This window comes from Ixodes scapularis, unplaced genomic scaffold, assembly GCF_016920785.2.
Source record: "Ixodes scapularis isolate PalLabHiFi unplaced genomic scaffold, ASM1692078v2 PGA_scaffold7__128_contigs__length_106722199, whole genome shotgun sequence".
Lineage (NCBI taxonomy): Eukaryota > Metazoa > Arthropoda > Arachnida > Ixodida > Ixodidae > Ixodes > Ixodes scapularis.
This window is the reverse complement of record NW_024609882.1, coordinates 78,012,120-78,033,976: the sequence shown is the minus strand read 5'-3', so window position 1 is coordinate 78,033,976 and position 21,857 is coordinate 78,012,120. Positions and strand designations below refer to the sequence as shown.

The 21,857-nt window shown below is 46.8% G+C and overlaps 1 protein-coding gene across 2 annotated transcripts in view; it reads right to left on the bottom strand.

Annotated features, from left to right (window-relative positions):
- The window catches only part of LOC8051154 (protein fuzzy homolog), a 64,602-nt gene extending 48,081 nt beyond the window's left edge, over nt 1-16,521 (bottom strand). Inside the window, exon 1 of one of the 2 annotated variants that reach the window (XM_029967854.4) lies at nt 15,971-16,521. In XM_029967854.4, coding sequence (XP_029823714.1) covers nt 15,971-16,120 — 150 coding nt within the window. In that variant the 5' untranslated portion in view covers nt 16,121-16,521. The remainder of the gene's footprint in view (nt 1-15,970) is intronic. The other variant, XM_029967855.4, reaches the window with a different exon arrangement.
- Nucleotides 16,522-21,857: the final 5,336 nt, after the last annotated feature.

Genomic DNA, 21,857 nt, shown 5'->3' with positions numbered 1-21,857 from the left:
CTAAGTAACAAGGCCCACTCCTATATCTTCCATACGTCACGCACCAAAGGCCACTGCGTAGGTGTGGGTTGGACGCGACTGGTGCTCCACCATACGTCCGGCGTGGTCGAGGCCCGGCCACACAGTACACACGAGTATACACACCTACTTAAACACACATCGCAGAGAAGACGTGGAGTTTGCTGAAGCCATTCTCCGCGGAATTCTCCGCGGACAAGTGACCGTTCGAACCACGGTTCCTTCGCACATATAACGGAGAGTTTTAGCAAACCGTTTATGCGCATCCGGTACGGGCCCCCTCCGGTACCAAACTGCGCACATACTAGTCTTCCGCTGTAGCGCATGCGCAGTTCGTATACCGGACGGCCCTTCGTACCGTTTCGGATGTGCAAAAACGGTTCCCTAAAACTCTCTGCGTTGCCGAGTTGCTCCAGATTTCGCGAAGCCACGCATTTCGCGAAAGCCGTGGCCCCGCGTCGTCCCGTAGTAATGCAACGCGCGATCAGCGTTGCACGTAACGGCACGGCACGGACCTAAGCACCCGATTCTGTTTCTCCGCTAAATTTAGCGGACAAGTTGAATCGGCGAGCCACGCGACGTCGGTTTCCCCACTAAATTTTGCGGAAAAAACGAACGTCCCGCAATTCACGCACCAATTCAATTTTCCCACTAAATACAGCGGGGAAATCGGCGTCACGCGATGCTAGAACGTTTCACGTATGCGACACAATTGCCCGGCAATTTGTTTTGTCCCTTTCTTTTTTTTTCTTTTTCTTTTAATGTTAGTGTTTTTGGTTACTATGAAGACTCTTCACCAGCTCGCTCGTGTTTGTACCCTTTCTTCGACAATTTGCCGTACAATTTTTTTTATGCGACCAATAGCGACGTCCTGGGAGGAACCAAAGGGCGCCCCACTGGGTGTCCAAAGAGTGCCTTTTTGTCCGATATTTTAGCAGACTGAATACGGCCTTAGAGAGGCTTTCCCTAGAGGCGACGAGGAAGACGCACCGGGGCCTCGTCGTCTGAACCGGCCGCCGCCCCGCCGGACCGAACTTCCCAACTAGTTGGTTCCCGCGTCTTCGCGCGGAGCGGCAGGAATTCCCACGCGGGTCGCCCAAGCGCGACGCTTCGTCGAGACGGGCGGCCCCTTTTAACGACCCTCGGAGCGCTCACAGACAGACGCACACACCTACGCACCTAATCGCACGAAGGTGAGCACGCACAAACATGACCGGTCCGCCATGATGCCTATGAATGCACGCGTCGCTAATTCTCAAAAAAAAAAAAAAGTACTTTTTACAAAATTATGTAAATAAAATATACCTTTCTTGTTTTTTCTTTTTTTTTTTTTCTTTTTAGGTTTTTTTTAACGGTATGTGAAGTGTTACCTTGTGAATCGCAATCGGACGTGGCTGCCCCGCACAGCTCTCTCTGTATCCGCGACGCGCTTAGCGCGAACAAGTCATCGCCTGTTTTCTCTTTCTCAGTATTGAAGGACTAACATAAAAAAAACTACTACTACAGCGGTGGAAAGTGCTCAATTGAACCACTTATAGAGGTGCATTTCGATGCCCGCCGCCCTAAAAAAACTACAATGCGGCGCCGAAGTCGCGTAAACAGTGTCGCGCAGTGTAGGCTGAAAGTGAGCTCCTACGTCACACGTAGCCCCGATGGCGCTGTTGGCCCTCGCGCAGAAGATGCACATGACGCGACACTGGTCTCCGCGCGGGTTCGCTGGTAAACAAAGCGGTGGCCTGGTGGCACGCAACCGCACGCACAAACACGCATATTTAATTGCATATCACGCTAGAGACGCAGGCAATAACTTCCTCTCCAAATTACATAGTGAAGCGGTGCTTAGCGTGCTCGCTGGGGGCCAGTCGACTGACGGCGTTGAGTGTGACACGTAAAGCTCACTGCGCGGGCGATCCGGTGACGTCATCCAGGCAGCAGACCATTGGACGAGACAGAGCACGAGGAAAACGGGCGGCTTTTTCCCGAGCGGGCTAAATAATACAGTACATTCCCACTTTTCTTCGCATAATACCTTTTTTTTCTTTTTTATCTTCTTCAAAGCGGGTGTGCGTATTTTTACCTTCCGCGAAGAAGGAGCTTTTTTATTATTATCTCTCGTTTTCGACACATCTTGTATTTATTTATTATGTATTTCTTCCTTATACACCCGGGTTTAAAATTATCCCGAGGAACCGCTTCTCTGATGATCGCTGGACTGTTCTGTTTAGTTTGTTTTCGATCGCTACCATCACTTTTGCATCATCATTCCTTCAGACACTTACGCTATTTTTTTTTTCCCCCTTTTTAACTTGCACGTTTCTTTCGCCTCGGTATCTTTTTTGGACCCGTCCTTCCCGAGTGGTCGCCGACACCGATATACGCGCGTAAACCGTGCTGCGCGTTCGGGGTTCTCTCTAGAATCCAGTTCTTCGAAACCGCCGTCATTTTTACCGACACCATTTCGAGCACGACGGACACTAGCAGCAAGATGTTTCGGCGATAACGTTGCAGACCTGCGCGAATACGTAACTGCGAATGGGCCCTGCGACAGGCGTCCGCGGTTTCGTATATCCGCGGCGGCCCGAATCGCCTCCCGGAAGCTTTCTTCGACGTTGCGTCAATAAAACTCCAAATGACACGGCGCATATCGCCAATAGATGCGCAGGCTTTGCTTCCTAACCGAACCTAGCGACAGCATAATACTTACGTCCTTCTCCTCACCATGACCAAGCGCAAATCGAACTGAGGAAATGCGACATGTAGCACCCTCTATTCGCTCGACTACGGCGACACACAGCCACACAAAGGGCGTGACTTACGTGCACGATTCTTGCTTCATGATTGTCGGCTAATGCCGCCATCTCGTGGGAAGTGGAGCAATAATGAGATCGAGCAGTCAGTCGATCATCTTCCGTGTGGTTTCTGCGCAGGCGCAGTGAGCACACCTGGTGTGTACACAGCCACGGGCTTGTTTGTAAACAGTGTGTTGGTCTGCATTCAATTCAATTCTATTTTACTTACTCTGATGCGTGGAGAGGGACACAGGACAAAAAGCTACTCAACGTAGCTTGAAACGTTCCTGCCTCCGTGATCGCTGTGTTTAACTCCCTGTGTAATCAGTAACCCAACGATCTTCATATATATATATATATATTGTGCATTGACACTTATATTTCACTGAGAAGACCAATTGAGACCAGATACCGAAGCATGTTGAATAGTTGCGTATGTGGTCCAAACTCCTGCCGCGAACTACAGGCTCAGAAGTGTGGTTCACGGAATCTTTGCCTTCCTTTGATATGTTTAGCATCTCGCCCAAATAGTCAAAACCCATACTACTAAAAAAAAAAAAAAAAGTCTACGACTTTGCCGGCGTCATCTGCGCACGCATTCGACATCGAATACTTTAGCGGAGTTAAAAAAAAAAAAAAAAATCAAGTAAAGCGCTTTTTTTTTACGTATTTCAAGTTTTGTCATTGGCTTGGATCCCTCTACTCTTTGCCGTGATTGGCTATGTCCGCGTTCTGCGAAAAAGCAAACTCGGATACTTTTTTTTTCTTCTCTTTCTAGAGCGCATGCTGTCTCGTGTGACAAAAAAGGCGCCGATGCTCCCTTTCGCCACCATAAAACAGTGCACAGCCATCGGTGCGCGATACGTCCTATCGGCCATCCCTCGCCAACTCTCCCTCCTCACACGGGTCGTCAACACCGCGGTCAAACGAGCCCGCACCTTGCCACCGGTATTACCCGACCGGGCCAAGAGGAACTACAAGGTGCTCCGGTTCAAAGCACGCGCTTCGTGTTGCGCTCATTTCGACAGCGCTGTCGTTATTTGCCCAGCCCGTGTTGTTGTTACTCGCCGCGCGGCGAGCCGTACGACCAGCTGACCGTGAATCGAGCCTCTGTCTCCGCTATAACCGGCGCTGTCCGCTATATCCAATCGCCACTGTCCGCTATAACCGGACGGACTGTAAGCGGCCGCACCGTGGTTCCGCTCCGGCGACGCCAAGAAACGTTCACCGACCGTCCGCGGCCTTCTCTCGAGTTATTTATTTATACTTTTTGTTTTCTTTAAATCACTACTCATTCGGCCTTCAGACACCTTCGCGCGTTGTTCGTGGCCACTTGTGTTAACGTACTTCCATCTTCGTTGTTGTTGTTGTCGTCGTTTTTCTTTCCAAACGAAGAGCGTTGTTTTCACAACACAATTCGCTCGCGAGGAGGAGTTGTGTGCTACGCCATCTTCGCGCTGCAAGCTTTCCTTTTTTTGTTTCGTCGAAGCGTGGGAAAAGACGCTTCCTGGCATTGTTTTCCGCGCGCGGCAAGCATGCAGTCGCCGACGAGCAATTTGGAACGACTCAATGGCCTCAAACTGCGTCGAGTCGTTCATCCTCTATCCGCCCTGTCTTCGCGTACATACTCCTCGTAAATTTGAGAAGCGAAAAAATAATACAGAAAGCAATAAAACTAGATAAGATAATGCCAACTGCGGGGGAGGATGATGAGCCGGCCCCTCCGAGCATGGGAAAGACAAAAGGGCCGTTCCGGTCCACCGAAATCAAATCACCTCGAAATTCCCAGACCCACTCCGCTCTTTTCGCACGCCTTCGAGCCTCATCGCCCATATCCTGGCTCCCATTATCATCATCACGTTATCGCGCGCTTTCGGGGCTGCATCCTTAAAAAGTATGAAGCACCGAAAACACCGAGGTCAGACAACACCGAGGCGTTTTACTCCCAGCTGTATCTTTACTCGAGCGTGCGAATACATTCTCCGCGAGATTTTATCGATTCGCATAATTTTTTTTTTAACCGTTAAAGGGACACTAAATTACTTTTCCCGATAGTCTATGGTCATAACTCAACCTACAAACTCTAAGCACCCTAAAAAAAACAAAAAAAAAAAAATTACATTCACACGTCTGATTTTTCTATTAAAATCGGTATCAAAGATCCGAACAATATATACCGCACATTGGGCGCGATCACCAAAATGACTCGCCGTTTAAAGTTATTGTTTTTTTTTTTATATCTGATTCAATCCTCATCTGGACTAAATGATTAGATTTTTCCAGCGTTGTATGAGATTCGTTGAATCAGACAAACAAAAAATGAAACTGAAAATATACGGAAGTTTGTTCGACCAGTCACGAACGATTGTTGAAACTTGTAAACTTGCGTTACCTCTCGGAAAGGAAGCAGGCACGGATTTCTCCTTTCCGAGCAAATCTCTGCACGGATTCATTATTTGTCCAGAACTAACCTCTTATATTTCCATTGTTGCGTCTAACAGGACGCTTCGCTTTCATCGCGTATTCGGTTGTTCAAAGTAGAAAAGTATAAGACCCCTGGAAAGTACCGACCATGCGTTTAATACGTCTAACCCCTGGTTAGCTCAATTGGTAGAGCGCTCCACCTGTAATGGAGAGGTCCCGGGTTCGATACCCGGACCAGGCGGATTTTTTCGGTCGCGCACCAGTCACCTAGCTGTGTTTGGAGATTTGTGTTTGTTTTTTGTCCCCCTTGTTCCCCTTCTCCAGGGTTTATTTTCATCATTCTTGTCCAGCTCGCTTGCACCTTTGCATTTAATTGCATTCTAATTATAAGTTTAATACGTCTTCTGTGATGAACAAGACTGAGGTAGATATATTTTTGCGGCAAAATTTTAGCATTCGCCTTTCTGCTAAAACCTTTTAAATTAATGTTTTTTTTTTGTGTTTTTTGTTTTTTTAGCCAGTGCCGTTATGTAGAAAGACGCTGTGTAAACTTTCAGTTTTTCTTATTCTTGTTTCAACAGCTAACACCAGACCGTATGATACTGCGAGAACTGTTTTATCGACTACGGTGCGTGTAGTTTCATTTTACACTGACTGCATATTTTTTAACATACTTCGCCAACACGGCCATTAATGTGTTTTGTTTTTTTTTTCGACTACGCCGTGTCCATTTTTCTTCTTTATTTACGATGACTTTGTATTGTTTCTGCATCAAAGCGATATCTATATGATAATCGGTGCACCCTTCTGTAGGCCCATGGGCTGTTTAGGAACACCAGAAAAGGCGCATACGAAAACATGACGCACAGGCACAGCTTTTTAGTCAGCCGGAACCGTGGAGACGCCGTTGCGTCGGGGAAGCGTGCTCATCTCACAACCCGGGTTCCATTCCCACCCAGACCGAAATGTACGAAATTTGCTTATCAAAGCCATTAATTTACTTTGTTTAAAGGAACCTCCCTCGGAAATTTTTCGCAGCCAGTGCGAATTTAGGTGCCGTTTCACTGCTACAGACAAGGCTTCGCCAAAGGGAATTTAGTTGCCGTTTTCGCCGGCCTCACTGGCTTCGCTCCATGAGACACTTGATGATTTCGCATTAATAAATATAGTCACTGTTAAGAAACGCAGGGGGTTGTCAGTCTCGTCGCTTCAGAGTCAATGATATTGCGGCATTCCTCGATGAGAACGTCCAAGGACCAATCGCAGCAAAGCAAAGCAAGAACGAAACGAGCCGCGCCTAGCCGCACCGCGTGCGTTTTCTTATGTCGCCAGTGACTACAGTGTAGTAGTATTCAAGTCGACCACTTAGCTCGACAAGCAGCGCGCACTGCAGTCGCACACACACGTACAAGATCCCGTTAAAAAGGCCTACAGCTGGGAGGTTTGTAAGATTACGTAAAAAACACCCGGTAACTTATGTGTGCGGTTGACACTATAACATTTTTCACCAAACCACCTGCTCCGCGAGAGAGACAGGCATCGGCGACGATTGTGTCATGCGGACGACAAAAGCCGTTCGCGCTGACAGCACAATGCCGTACGAATACGCTATACCGCCTCGTCGTTTTTGTAATCGGAGTGCCTTTGCATCTACGCGGTCAACGGGGAACGACAACGCGGAGGAAATGTTTCTAGACCTAAAATTTGCGACGGGGAAAATGAGGGCAATCCAACGTTGATTCGGGTGTCTCAGTGTATAGTGTCCTTTTCAGGTCGTCATCTGAGTCGAACATTGAGATTCGGTTCCCTTTAAGAAATCTGGAACGTGTTCTTTCCCGCGAGGCACTGCGGGGGTCCAACCGCATGCAGTCTACGGATATATACTGTGGCAAATAATGAAGATGAAAATTAATTTAGACAAAAAAAAAAGTCTGCGCTGTGCCACTGAGCATGCATGGTGCCTTACTAAAGGGTTGCCAAGTACTTGCAGATTAATCCGCCAATTTTTTTTAAAGATATTGCCCAAGCATAGCGAAGATCGGGCTATGAAAATAGCCCAAATCATAAATCTATACGAGGTATTTCGAACAACTCTTTCGAACACCGGTGACATAATGTAATACATGCATTTACAAAATCATGCAGATAAGGAAGACCAAACATTACTAGTTTCCAGGACCAATGGCGGAGCACGGGTGCATCAGTGCAGTATTAAAACGCGCCCAGACGGTATACCGTCTGGGCGCGTTTTAAAGAAGGGTATCACCTTACACCCTTTTGTCCCATATAATACACCCCAAAACTTCATTTCGACGTACAGCGCCCTATAGTCGAACAGACGGCACTAAATTTTACGAGGGGCTCGATAACTGTGCGATATAACTTATTAAATTGCTGAAGTACGTATCAAAGCCCAAAGAAAGAAAACACGGAGCTTTTTCAGTACGGCCAAGAAAACTCCGATAATCTTTTTTGTAGTCAATAATACGTACATCAGCTATCTTAATAAGTTGTACCACACGGCTATCAAGACCCTCGTAAACTTTGGGGCCGCCTGTTCGACTATAGGGCGCTGTACGTCGAATTGAGGTTTTCGGGTGTATTATATGGGACAAGGGGTGTAATAATACACCTTTTTTCTTGAGAGTGTAGTACTTGAGATTAAGATGATCGCGTCTCTGTGATCAACGCCATCGAGGGCCCACGCAGTGTGCTTTCAGGCTTCTGATTTGGATAGCTTCCTTTCCTACTCCCTTGAGTGCGTCTCTCTTTCCTACTTGGCTCCAAAGTGCCACCATATTGGACGCTTGAAAAGCGAGAGCTTTAAAATTGCTCGAATCTCTGGAATTACAGGGTGTCCAGCAAATTATTCTTTTGAAATTCCCCGACTTTTCCAGGTTTACCTGACAATTTCAGGTGAAATTCCCTGACCGTTCTAGAGGCGGTTAAATATATAAGACCATTACAACATAAGACGTTGAGCATTGAGCACAGTGAGGATCATTTTGCACGGGCATAATCTAACTTACGTATTCCGAAATATTCGGGTTTGTTCCGTCCGGATTAAACGAGCCCTTTCTTGCCGCCAACATCATTAGTGAGGAGGCCACTTCCGGAAACACAATGAAAACACGACGCTCAACCACACACGTCAATAACCAAATGGAAACATGGCCGCCAGATGCGCTTTCGGAGTGGAGTCTGCGGCTTTCTCATTTGCTACTAAATCTAGTAGCTCTAACTGGATCTACCCTAGTGTCGCGCTCTCAATCCAATCCAAGGCTTGGACTGGATTTGTCGGTTGTTCTCTTTGCATCGGGATAGCACACTCTACATCGGGAGAGCAGAGCCCGCGTTTCGCTCTAAGCAAAATTTACTGCCTATATTTCTGCCCCCAAATCCTCAAGTCTTTGCTCAGGGCACCCGAGGGCGTTCCAGCTCATTTTTCCTGACTGCAGGCTCGCTTTTTGACAATATCCCTGACAATTCCCTGATTTTTCCCGGCAATTAAAATTTTCCTGACAATTCCCGGTTTTCCCGGTCGCTAGACACCCTGAATTAAATAGTCCAGATAGCCACCCAGCAGATTTTCCAGTCAATTAAAGGGACCATGAAATTACCTTTTTACTTTTTCCAGATAACTTTTACATTAAACCGTCAATGTTCACTGAATGCCGAACAGGCATCCGTTTTCGTCTCGGTTTATTAACTTCTACACAAAAAATTATTGAAATATCGACTTTTTCATTCTCTCCAACTGACCGCAAAACAAGCCGTGACGTAGGCCGTTTCCGGAACCGGAAGTTCTCTCGGCAGTAGGAGAATGGGAGTGTTAGCGGCAACGAGTTGGGGTGCGCCGGTAGGTTTTACTGCGCTGATGTCACCGACGTATTTCCTGAATCGGCGCCTCTCATCGCCGCATCGCAGCTGAGCGAAATTCAATCAGATATGTTGCGCTACAGCGACAGCATGGGGCTAGTCCCATACGCCGGTATGCCTGTTGGGAAGTGCAGCGAGTCTTCCGGTGAAGACTCCAGAAGTCAACCACCCTGTCATTGTTGGCAGAAGGGCCGGCCCGTGTCAGTCGTTTGCAAAGCGACGTAGATGGCGTTTTTCGCGGCCTCGGAGATGCAGGAGCGAGCCGACGTTAAAAAAGATACGTTTGAGCTACGAGTGTCAGCAAGAGCCACGTAAATACCTGTTTACACTCGGAGCGGACGCGCGCGCTTGATGGAAGTGCTGTATTCGCGCTGTTTGTAAGCGCTTCGGGACCGTTCTTTTACGATTGCAACTCGATACTGACGCGACACTCGGCAAAGAAAGGTTGGACCGGGGTTGTACGTATACCTCCCACGAACTGTTATAGCTCGACAGTGACGTGCAGTCTGTCAGAATAAAAATGGCATACCAATAACAAAGTGTACATACCGTGTTACGAAGGTAATCCATACGGCGTTTATTTCAGCTCTATATCACACAAAACAAGAAGATAGAATCGACGAGAGTCCCTTATCGACGAGTGTTCGTCAACACTGCCTCGGAAAACAAGGGGAAGAGATTGACCTCACCTCTTAATCTAGAATTGAGGTCAGTGATCAAACTATAATACGGGAAGGGTCCACAAGGGTCGCGCGGGCATATTCCATTTAGCACGCCAGCCGGTCGTAGGCAGACGGTCTTGCGACGAAGCAACGCAGCGCCGAGTCGGAATGCCTGCTAGGCCTATATTCTGAGCAGCTCGCTTCGACGGAGTCGGTGGATCCAGCGTTCTTGTTCGTCGTGGTCTGTTGTAAGTACTGTTTTCTTGCTGCTTGAAGTCGGCACGCGCGGGAAGAACACGTAGAAAAATAAACGTTCAGTCAGTCAGAGTTTTGAGAGGAAGGAAAACAAAGAAAATAAATGTTCGTCGGTCGCCGTCACCCAAGTAACTGTCGGCCCTGCCCTACTGCGCACGCGCAGTAGTTGCTTCGTTTACCACACGATAGATGGCGCTTGGCTCTCAGCATTATCAAATTTGGCAATTTTCGCCACACATCTCTAATTATGCTACAAAATGTGGATCTGAATATTATTTAACAAAACTTTTAGGAAACATTCGCCGGCTATTTATTGTTTACGATCGCGGTGCTGGTGAGGTAGGCTCTTACCCAATAGCGACCTGGATTTGGCTGACGTGCTCCATTTCCGCGGATGCATCGTAGTGAACAGGCGAAGGAAGGAAGGCGCAAAAGAGTCCAGTTTTATTTTAAAAGTTCTATAGCAAATAATTTTTTTGGCTCCCTATTTTTGTGTTTTTGTGTTTCTTTTCACACCTTTTACGACGTGCGGTGGATGAAACTCGATTTTAAAATCATTTCATGGTCCCTTTAACTGCAAAAATAATTAGCACATTTGGGCTATTTATAGCCCAACCTGGCAACCCTGATACCAAGTACCACAGCGAAAACAGATATCGTATTCGTCGTCTTTCTAGGCTTAATATAAACCTTTTTTTTTAAGCGCCGGAAGGAGGCGCTGTTCGCAATTTACGCCCCCGCGAACTTCCAGTCCAACGAGAAGACAAACAATGCACACGATACAAACGCACTTGTAATTTTCATGAAATACTTTAAGGTGGTTAGCTGAAGGACCAGTTAGCGAGATATTTGTTGGATATCTTTTCTTGCTCCTGCGAGACGACCCATCCCCTTTTATATGCTGAATAGCACAACATATATAAGGACCTCGCTAAATCCCCAACTTCGTGTTTTTCTTGGAACTTCATCGACCCAGGAATTTCTACACGAGCAGGTTCGGAAGGACGGCCGAAACGGAGAGACTGAAATTCTCTTGGGAGCCAAGAGACGGCTTCTGTTTGTGTAGAAAGCTTGTCATTCGCCCATCTTCCTCCATAGGTTGCAAAGAGTAGCTTTCTCAAATACTTTGCAAGAAACTCCAGATTTCGCAGTGCTTACGGCGAGGACGCATTAGATGAAACATGAAACGAATGCAGTACGACTAGCCTGGTGCTAGGCGTGCTTTACTTGGCTAATCCAAGCAAGAAAAACTGGACCAGCCCCAAAAAGTTAATTGTGTTGTATGTTTATACGACCAGAGGTTAGCCAGCTATAGGTGTAGCGCAGATGTCTCAGCTGTTGAGAAACTTAGCCAGTGCGGTACAACCGCTAGCCCATGGGAGGTCTTTAACGTGTACCAAGTGAAAGTGCACGACCACACGCCGGTATACGATGCTTATCCATGCAGATCGAAACGGGAAGGGGTGTGGATTGAACCCAGGATCCCTGGGTTCTGCAGCGCGAGCTTTCGCTCCACGTGCTCCAAGCTGGTGTGCGCTAGCCCACTCGACCACCGATCCCCCGGACCAGCCCAAATTGCCATCGCATCTATCAAGAAAATTAATAATAGTATAATAAACGACTAAAAAAAAGTGTTTTTGCGCGTGTTTTACTTGAGCTGTACCTCGGGCCACTTACTAAAGGTAACGAGACTGCCTTCAAGGATTCTTCGATAAAAAGAATAATACTAGTTTTTCTTTACTGAATAAATAATACTAGTTTTTCTTTATTGAATAAATAAGGGCCATGCTCGATAACAGCACAATGACACGTGCGCTTGCTTATTTTAGCCACCCATATATTCTGGAGAAATGCCACGAGCATGCGAATTTATGCCAATAATTTATCGGCTTTTTTTTTTTTTTTATTCTAATTACACGTTGAATTAGATTATACGTTGATTTTTTTTAGTCTAATTACACGAAGATTCTGGGCAAAATCTTCCAAGCCGGTAAACTATTTGGGGTTGCTATTCGAACAGAACCCAAATAGAGGGGGGGGGGGAAGGTTGTGCAGTGCAGCGGGCGTATGGTTTGTCATATTTTTCTATCGTATGTAGCACGGTAAAACCGTACAGTCGTTCTGGGCAGCAAATAAAGACGGCATTAGTATTATTGTTACTAGTATTAACGTGGAAGTGCCCTGAAACGTCTGACGTAATGGGATATTATTCAATAGTGATATACAAATCACATTGTGCATCGTGTCCTTTTCGTGGTTTCCTAACTTCCACCGTGACGTTTCGGTGTAAGTGACGTGCCAAAATGTCATCGTGACTTCCACCGAAACGTCACGTGACGTTTCGGCACCGCGCCAAAACGTCGCGTGACGACGCGCGTTCCGCCCGTGAAAGAAAAGGGAGAGGGTACGGATGAGGAGCATGCCTTCCCTCCTCCTCCTCAAGAGCTGCGCTCTAAATCGGCGTCACAGGAGGTTGTAAACGTCTTTCACTTTTTATATATCATATGAAACAAAGTTTTTGAATTAGATCTGCAGTAAAGTTTCTTGTCAAGTCAACAACTTTCTTTTGTTTTCTTTCTCTGCTTTCTGTGATACCACTGTAACATCGGTTCAGTGAGTTCAGTCCTAACGCTTGGTGGCTTGGACGAACCTGCGTTGTGCCTTCAGTGTGCTTTTTTCTCTTTTTTTTTTTCACGAATATATTATTATTATAATTAATAACACTAATCATATACGCTTGCTCGCGATAACCGACGAGATAAATCACATTAAAATTAAAGCAAAGATAGTCTTTGTTGTTCGGCACAAGTGTATCATCTGAAACGCCCGTCTCTCTATAATTTAATTAGTAATCAAGTATCAGCGAGGCATCCTCCTGCACCATCGGAGGCACCCAGAGAGAAGGCCATCCCGAGCACCGTCCGGCACGATGTCGAAAGTCTGAGCGTCGCAATGCCGATGCGCCCGCCCTCGCGGCACCCGTATGGGAGAGAACAATAGGGGCCGATTACCATAAAGGCATTGGTTGCCACCGCCAGAAAGCTGTTCAGTTCCCGCCGCCGTTCAATGCGACAGCCACCTAATGGCACATCAAGCTGTCACTGGACAGAAAAATAATCCGCGCCGCCTACTATATACGCCTCAGATGCCTCTTTGGAGGTGCATGACACCTGTCAGCTAGAGGTTTTGCAGCGGATCCCGTGTACGCACGTCGTGGTCCGCTGAACTTATTGGCAAAAATGATCCGCCAAATTTAGCGGGAACATGCTTTCGCTAAGACTATAGCCGGAATCACAGTGTCGCTACGGGACTTCGTCTCACATGACGTCACAATTTTCCGTGAAATAGGTGCTCTTACGTTGTGACGTCATAATGTTACGTGACGTTAAAACATTTTCGTTACATTGAGCATGATTTTTTTTTTTTTTTTTTTGCTGAGTTTAGCGGGAATTTAGTTTTATTTAGCGTTTTGGCGCCACGTAAGGTCAGAGCATCACATGACGCCATGGCGTGATGTGACGTCGAAGTGTCGCATGAACGCCGTCTGCGAAATTTAAGCAGTGTAACTGTGTCGAGCGCCTTGGCTATCGCCGCGGTACATTTGCAAAACACGGCCTAATTGGCCAGCGCAGGCCCCGGGCTTTTTCTTTTGGGTGACGATCTTTTGGAAGAGGAAGAGATGGCCAATGGTCGAGACGGGCTTATGGTTTGAGAGCACGGGTGAGAACTTCACTCGTGCCCCCGAGGTACGGGATGCACATGCGACTGGTGGGATGAGTTTCCTCGGCTGCAGAGGGGTGACGAAGTTTCCTGTAGATATCGTTGAAGAATCCTGTTGGATATGCGTTTTTTCGAAGGTCCCGTTTTATATCAAGCTCCTCTTTAAGTGCCTTATCTGTGGAACACACTGTGATGGCACGTCGAAACAGTGCCGAAACAACTGAAGATTTGTGAGATCTGGGGTGGTCTGATAAAACATTTAGGTATCGTCCGATGTGCGTTGGTTTTCTGTACACACGGAATGTCAAAATGTTGCCTTTTTTTTTTTTAACAGAAACATCCAGAGATGGAATGGAAAGATCGTCATCCAAAAGAAAAAGCCCGAGGCCTTGTTTATCGTATTCCTTTCGCCCATTGCAACGCCTCATATGTGGGGGAAACCAAGAACCTCCGCGAAGGTCTATGCAGACACTAATATGATGTAAAAAAAAAAAAAGAGGGGAATACAAGGTAACGCCCTGGAGGAACATGCAGAAAAGAGCAACCACGTCGTCGACTTCGACAGCAGTTTCGTATTAGACACCGAAAGAAACTAGAAAAAGCTACTTTTTTTAGAGTCATGGCATATTCAACATACAAAAAAAAAACAACCTGAACCGGTCAATAGGTATACTCCCGAGCACTTATATTCACGGGCTAGGAGGTGTCACAAAAAGAAGACGACGATTTAAACGGCAGCGACAAGGAGAAGAGAAAGACGAACACCCAGGCAAATAAGTCACCGGTGAACAAGCGGTCGAGCAGGCCGCCAAACGTCGGGCTATTTCAACACAGTTCGTTAGAGTACTTCCAGCTTCTTTTATTTAATACTCACCTAACCAGGCAGATCTCTGCCGAAATGTTTACTTTTCAGGCAGTCCTTGTATCGCTCACATTGTGGAATGTCAAGGGGGTCACCCGATTACCGTACAGGAGAGCAATCCGGTGAGGAGACTGCAATGGTTTGGCTCGTCTAATGCGACAGCCACACAGGTCCTTTAATAGAACGCCATAGAAGCCATCCCGTGAGGTATACGTGACGTTGACGCTGTTTCTATATGGTGCGGCTCAGTTACCCGGGGGGAAGCCACATTACCTACTTAACTGACGCTAGCGGTTACTCACACGGGCGTTTAATAACCACCGAAGAGGCGAATTAGAGCCAAAACGGTGACGCAACTGTTTGGAATACACGATGTTCGATTTATTGTAACAAAGCAAGTCTTTTACTAACCACTACGAAGAGTGTTTGACAGTAATGTGAACTCAAAACTACTGTCGGGCAGATTATACCACTCTTGTGTTTTTAATCCTAAAATGTCACCGACAGTTTAAGAAACACTGTGTGTGGCTTATTATCACTCTTCCCGCGTATATATGTTTGTGTTGTTGTCGTAGTTAACGAGAATGAAGCTTTCTTCTGGTAGACACGATCGGTTTATCTTGTAGTGGGGAAGCGAACGATAACATATAAGCTGCATTGTTATAAAAAAAAGTTTTAGGGGGGGGGGGGGGGGTGAGGAAGGGGGGTTTGAACACTATTACAAAGTTGACGGAACGACAACTCTGTAACGTTCCTTTAAACGCCGAATTAAACGGAGCGCGACAAAAAAGCGTCATCCGCTACGTCACAAGCCGTGGGGGAATCCCACAAACAAGTTTGGGCAACAACGCACACAAAAAAGTTCACTAAAGAAGTAACCTCTCGATTTAACGACGTACACCGGTGGCCAAAAGTAGCAGCAGCGATTCACTCGCTAACAAGCTTAATTCCGTCGGACAGGCCCGCCTCTGAAGATAAAAGAAGATCGGATAAATGAAACGGAAAATCCGCGTGCAGTCTACGGGACGCTGGCATCCTGCGCTCTCGCGTCGGCGGTTAGCGCCGCCAAAAAAAAAACTATTTTTAACCGCCCGACCCACCCTTCGCACCACTCCGAAAACAATGCGGCAATAAACGTACCCCAAATAAACGCGACCCAGCGAGCAGCCTCGGGCCCCCCAAAAAAAACTTTGTTTCCGAGTTTGTCCTCAAACTCTCGCGATAGGGACGGCCTGGGACGGCAGCGCCGAACGCCGCCGACTCTTCGGACTTCCCCCGTTCGATTACGACGCCCTGTGCCGGACCAAACGAGTGCTCGACCTCATTACCGGACACTTACGAGTACGAATGGGGACACTCACCGCTTTCAAGTCGCCGATTTTCCGGGTAAACAGTGGTATTCCACCGTCGGCAGTCAACGCTGCCAAGTGGGCGGCCATCTTGGCCCCGCGGGCTGGCGCATGCGCGGAAGGGACCGCCGTGGCGATCGCCGAGCGCGGCCGTTTGCCCATGCTCGCGCTGGGTCGGCGCTACGCCTCGCTAGTTCGGCTAAGTTTGCCTGAATAAACGCAATCGACTCGTGACGTTGCGAGCAGTGTTCCTCGGAAGAGTTCACACCATCCGGAGGAAGCGCAGGACGAACACAAAGACACTTAATCCGATCGTGCGTGGAGGCTCCTTTCCGTAGCAGACGACGAGTACGGCGTTCGTAGCAGACGACGCGCGTCAAGAGAAAGCGGGTGACGCGCAGACGACGGGGACCTTCTCACAAGAACACGTATTGCTGTAAAATGTCACCACATAAATATAGTGTGTGTCATGGTACTGAAAACTCGTCAAAATAGTCCAGGAAAGAAAGTTGAAACGTCTGATGGGATGTCGTTGCGCTCGCGGAGAGCATCACACGCGAAATGCGCGGAGAAGCGAGAGCGCCTGCTGCGGGCGCGATCCGCGCGTGGCCCGCCCATTCCGCGGCGAACTGATTGGTTGCTAAGGGTCACGTGGCTCTCGCCCGTCCAATCGCGTCGGTGCATCAGTTTTCCCGCGGGTTTTCGGTCGGGCCGCTCACTTGGAAAACTTTTCTTTCCCGTTCGCTCTACGACAAGAATAATGCATGTTGATTTTCAAACAACAGTGTGCGTTTAGCGACATGTTTTTTTTTTTTTTTCAATGTTGACATAAAGTGTGAGCTAGTGAATTTTATTTTTATATTTTTTTAGCGGCGACATTGTCAACGAAATAATATTTGTGTTCTAAAGAACGCTCCTTTGCGCAATTCCAAGTTATTCTGCGGAATAGATAAATTTCACCGTTGGTCTGATAGTCATTAAACATATTTTGATACTTGTGGTGTCAATGGTCTTCACTGCTTTCAGCAATTAAGGACATGCAACTCGAAAGATCTCTCAGGACTGTTTTAATTGACACATATTTGCTTGCTTGTTTGTATGTCTGTTGACGGTGATTGATTGATTGATCAATCGATTGACCGATTGATTGATTGACCAGTCGATTGATTGATTGATTGCCTAAATGATTGCTTGATTGATTGATTGATTGCATTGTATTTGTTTGCTAAAAAATATGCCAGAAAAACCATGGCCTCCGAATCCCGTTTCGGGATCTCGGATGCCATGCAAAAACTGAAGTCAGACATTTCAAGATTTACCGTATGTGAAGGTTAGCAATGCGATCTTCGAAGACGACTTTCTGACTCAATCGTGTACCCCATCAACCTCCTTGGGGGGCCTACCTACTCCCACTGAGCTCCCGCCACGTGTGTTTCACTCCAAAGTTCTTATTCTTCGGATGCGGTAAGCTACTCTACTCGGTCAGAGCTCGAGCTATTGAGCGCCTCCGTAACATCCCACGCACAAGTGCCTATTATAGAACTCTTCATCGAAATGTTCGTCGTCCCTCATCCCAAGTTTGTTTTATTGTTTCTGTTACCAGTCTTCTTTTTCCTTCTTTTTTTCCGCTCCAGAGCATCGTCAAGCGGTATGTAGGACGCCTATTGTTTCGCAAAAGAGAAGATCGTGCTTCAAGAACGTGCAACACAGACAGCAGACAGGAAAGGGGTAAAGATGGGGGATCGGCATCTCCGTGAAGAGACAATCGAATCTCCTGTGCCGGAGAGCGATCCGTTGAAAGTCTACGTGAAAAGGGAACGCCATCGACCTCCTAGCAGTGTTGTACACGTTCCTAAACCAAAAAGAAAAAAAAAAAAGGAACGAAAGATCGTTCCTCGTTCCTTCTGATTTTTGGAACGCGTTCCCGTTGCAGATCCATTTGTTAGAAAATAACTCGTTTCCGTTACAGTTAAAAAAAAATGGAACGTATCGTACACATATACGTTACATTTGCATTTTGGTGAATATCATATTTTTGTTAGATCAAGGAATATTTATTTTTTATCTATCCCATCAAATCGGAACACACGACTTTGAATGCCGTGATGAAAGGGCACCAGGAGAAGAAAACAATTGTGGAAGCAGGGTTTCATTTGTTGATATATCACCTTTAAAAATATCAGCTTTTAACCATAGTCATCTTTCTGGTGAGCGATTCAGACGAGCCAAATGTACTGTTAGCCGTCATTGCTCGAGCGTTTTGCAACAACCTCACACGTTTCAATCGAACAAACTCTCTTGTTCACAGTTGCTTCTCGATGTTGTTGTCCGAAAAACGAGCAAGTGAAGAAGAGGGTAGGGGTTTTGGAAGTGCAGTCTTCAAAACTACAAGTCCTTCTTAGTGAAGGTTGAATTCTTTGTTCGGGTTGAAGGGGACAAAGAATAAAGGTTAATTTTTGTGTATTTTTTTAGTGACCAATTTTTGGGATACAAGGGCGTGTTCGATGTCTGGGAACCTGTTCTTTTGTTGTAACTGTAGGTCTCTTTGTGGAAGTTCAGTGATGGCTGCAGTCGGCCTTAGATATCTGGGTGTACGAGGTTTCGTGGTAGCAAAGAAAGTAGCTGAGTTTGAAACGTCCCGCTTTCAGTGTCTTTTTCTTCGACTAAAAGATTTGCATTTTGTACTGCAGTCTCGGGCACTGAAAAAAAAAAAAAAGAAATCGATCTCCCCTAGCTTTTCTGCATCCGACTCCAAAATAAGTAACTAAAAGTGAACCAGACCCTGCTCTTCGTAATTATATTGTTTTTTACACTTCTTTTTAATTACCCTCTTAGAAATGTCTTAAGATTACCCCACTGGACAAAAGAAAAAAAAGGAACGCCGTTCCGTTTGAGTAAAATGTAACTAACGAGTTCCCGTTCCACCGATAAAAATGGAACGGCGGCGTCCCTTCGTTGAAACGCGTTCCAGGAACGCCGTTCCGTACAACACTGCCTTCTAGCATAACCTCTCGAGCATTTCAAGAACTGGTCAGATTTGTTTACCCAGTCACTGGTTTATCTTCGTCGGTATCTTTTATTACATTTGGGTCGGTTTGCACGACTGCATTGTGTTCGCTCGCGACCTAAAACAAACAAAAACTTGGGCGCGAGCTTTGTTTGGAGTCCTCTAATGTTTCAACGTCATCATAATAATAATAACCTTTTTTTTTTATTTCTGTGCCCATAAACAACTTTGTGTCTCTCTTTATTATTTAGTTTAATTTTTTTTTTTATATAAAGTTTTTCTTTTTGCTAAGAAAAACGAAACATTACAACTCGGAGCCAGGCACGTAGCCAGGGGGGTGGCCCATGGGGCCCGGACCCCCCCTCGAAATCTTCCATTTTGCTGGGACCTCCTCTCCCACAGCATTTTGCCATAAGCGGGCGTCCGCCCCCCGCCCCCCCCCCCCCCCCCCCCCCCCCCCCCCCCCCCCCCGAAACAAAATCCTATACGTGCCTGCTCGGAGCATATGCATCTGCAGTGCACGGCGTGCCACTCATACGCAAATCGAACTTACATGATAAGCGTCAAATATTGCAAGCTTCTAAAGTAGATAACAGGTTAAATTACGCGATAGAAACTCCGTAAAAAGCATGCACGCGCCCGTTGCCCTCGTGCTTTGTTCCCGCGTGGGCTGACCACACTGTTAGCGAAGGTAGAGAGCCTGGAAGCGGGACTTGTATCGAATTCTGTACCTCTTGTGCACAACTAAAAAATTAGGCGGGACAAAATTACGTACACTGAAAACTGTGTGGGCCGCACCTATAGTGCGACGCGTGGCATATTTTGGCTGCGGTCAGGCTTCCCATATAAGGTGTCATCGCAATGTCATGTCCGTCATGGCAGATCGAAGGCGGTTCTTGTTCAGAGTCATCAGTGAGAAGGTCTGCTCACAAACATATACGTGCTCCCAAAAAGAGATGACAGTTTCAAAGCGTGGTCCACCAGGTTTCCGTATACTTGTTCTTGTACAGGTTTTTGTACTCTCTCAAGAAAAAAAGGTGTAAAAGGGTGTATCGTTACACCCTTTGTCCCATATAACACACCCCCAACCTTCATTTCGACGTACAACGCCCTATAGTCGAACGGACGGGCCCAAATTTTACGAGGGGCTTGATAGCCGTGTAGTACAACTTATTAAAATAGCTAAAGTACGTATCAAAGACCACATAAAGAAAACACTGAGTTTTTAGAGTAAGGCCAAAAAAAAAACGATTATTTTTTTTGTAGTCAGTAACACGTAGATTAGCTATTTTAGTAAGTTGTACCACACGGCTATCAAGCCCCTCGTAAAATGTGGGGCCGGCTGTTCGACTATAGGGCGCTGTACGTCGAATTGAAGTTTGGGGGTGTAGTATACGAGACAAAGGGTGTAACGATACACCCTTTTACACCTTTTTTTCTTGAGAGTGTAAACTCATGCAGCTGAGATTCGCGATTCATATTCTTCAGCGCTGGCGGACACTAGAGGTTATTAGCTCCAGTTGCATCGTCGGATCGGAGTCCTCTGATATGACGATGCAACTCCTAACTATCCCAACAGGAAGGAAGAAGGTTGATAGCCCCTGTGGTGAAAGAGAGAAGGGGATCTGTTGAAGAAAGAGCAAGAAGTGTTCGCGTTCCCTGTACGGACATGCTGAGACAGAGCCACGCCATGGACAGGGACGGCGTGCACACGCGGTTTTGGAGTTGCTAGCGGGATTAATGGAGAGGAAAAACTTGAACCGAGAAATAGTATTTCCTTCGCTGAAGATTAAGAAAAGTAGGTCACAGGGTTTCACTGCTGCTTTCCAAGCGGAGCGAGCGCTCGGCGGATTGAATGGAATAGACGCAACTTTCTGCGCCGAGTCGGGCCGCGGGCCGTATGTTGTGCAAATCGTCGCCTTTTGAGTGCTGCATGCCAAGTTTGTCGGCTATGTAATGCGTTCTGAGCGTGCGCGAAAGCTCTTTTCTTAGAATAGCAGACGCCACGCCTGCGTCCATGGCCCGGTGATGCGTCAGTTTTGGCCTACAGTCGGTGACATGTCAAGAACGAAGTGGAAGCTCCTCCCACCTCTTTCCCCTTTAGCAGAGCTGGCGCTGGGGAGGAGGTCGCCTCCTCTCCAGCGCCCGCTCTGCTAAAGGGGAGAGAGGTGGGAGGAGCTTCCACTTCGTTCTTGACCCGGGAGTTTTCGAAGAGCGCGTTTCCCCTTCCGCTAAGCCCTCCGCAATGGTGGCTTTGACTGAAGAGTTCCAGGTATCGTAGCGGGTTGCGGAGAGCATTGCGGGATGGCGAAAACGATTTACGAAAACTCCCTCATAGCTTCTCTACAGCGCTAAACCATGTATCGCCTTGGTTTCGATGTCAAATCGACGTTCTGAGATGAGCTGAGCCAACGTGCAACATCACAATTTGCTTTGTTTCGTGTTTTTTTCTTTTTTTGCAAATTTTTGTAAAATAAGTAATCGAAATAGGAATCTGATTACTTTTGGAAGTACTAAAGTTATTTTCAACCGTTACTATTCTTGCCTCCCCTTTCTAATTGGGCCCGTTTGTTTGTACCATTAAGAAATCCTCGAACCGGGTCTCCGACAACAGGGCGGTTTACTAATCTTGATGAATTAAGGAGCTTCGAATTCGGTGACTTTAATCCAATAATGGGCAGTATACGAAAAACCAGTTTTCAAACCGGCAAAAGAAAATCTGTCGGTTTTTTTTCTTTTTTTTTTTAGCTACGTGCGCAAGATTGGTTTGCACGTGTTGTTAACTTTGCTTGCCGCACGCTATAGATCGCTCATCGTACGGCATTTTGCGTTCAGGTTTCCTTTTCCATGATTGGTTCTTCGAGGCTCTTATCGGCCGATGCCGTAACCTGA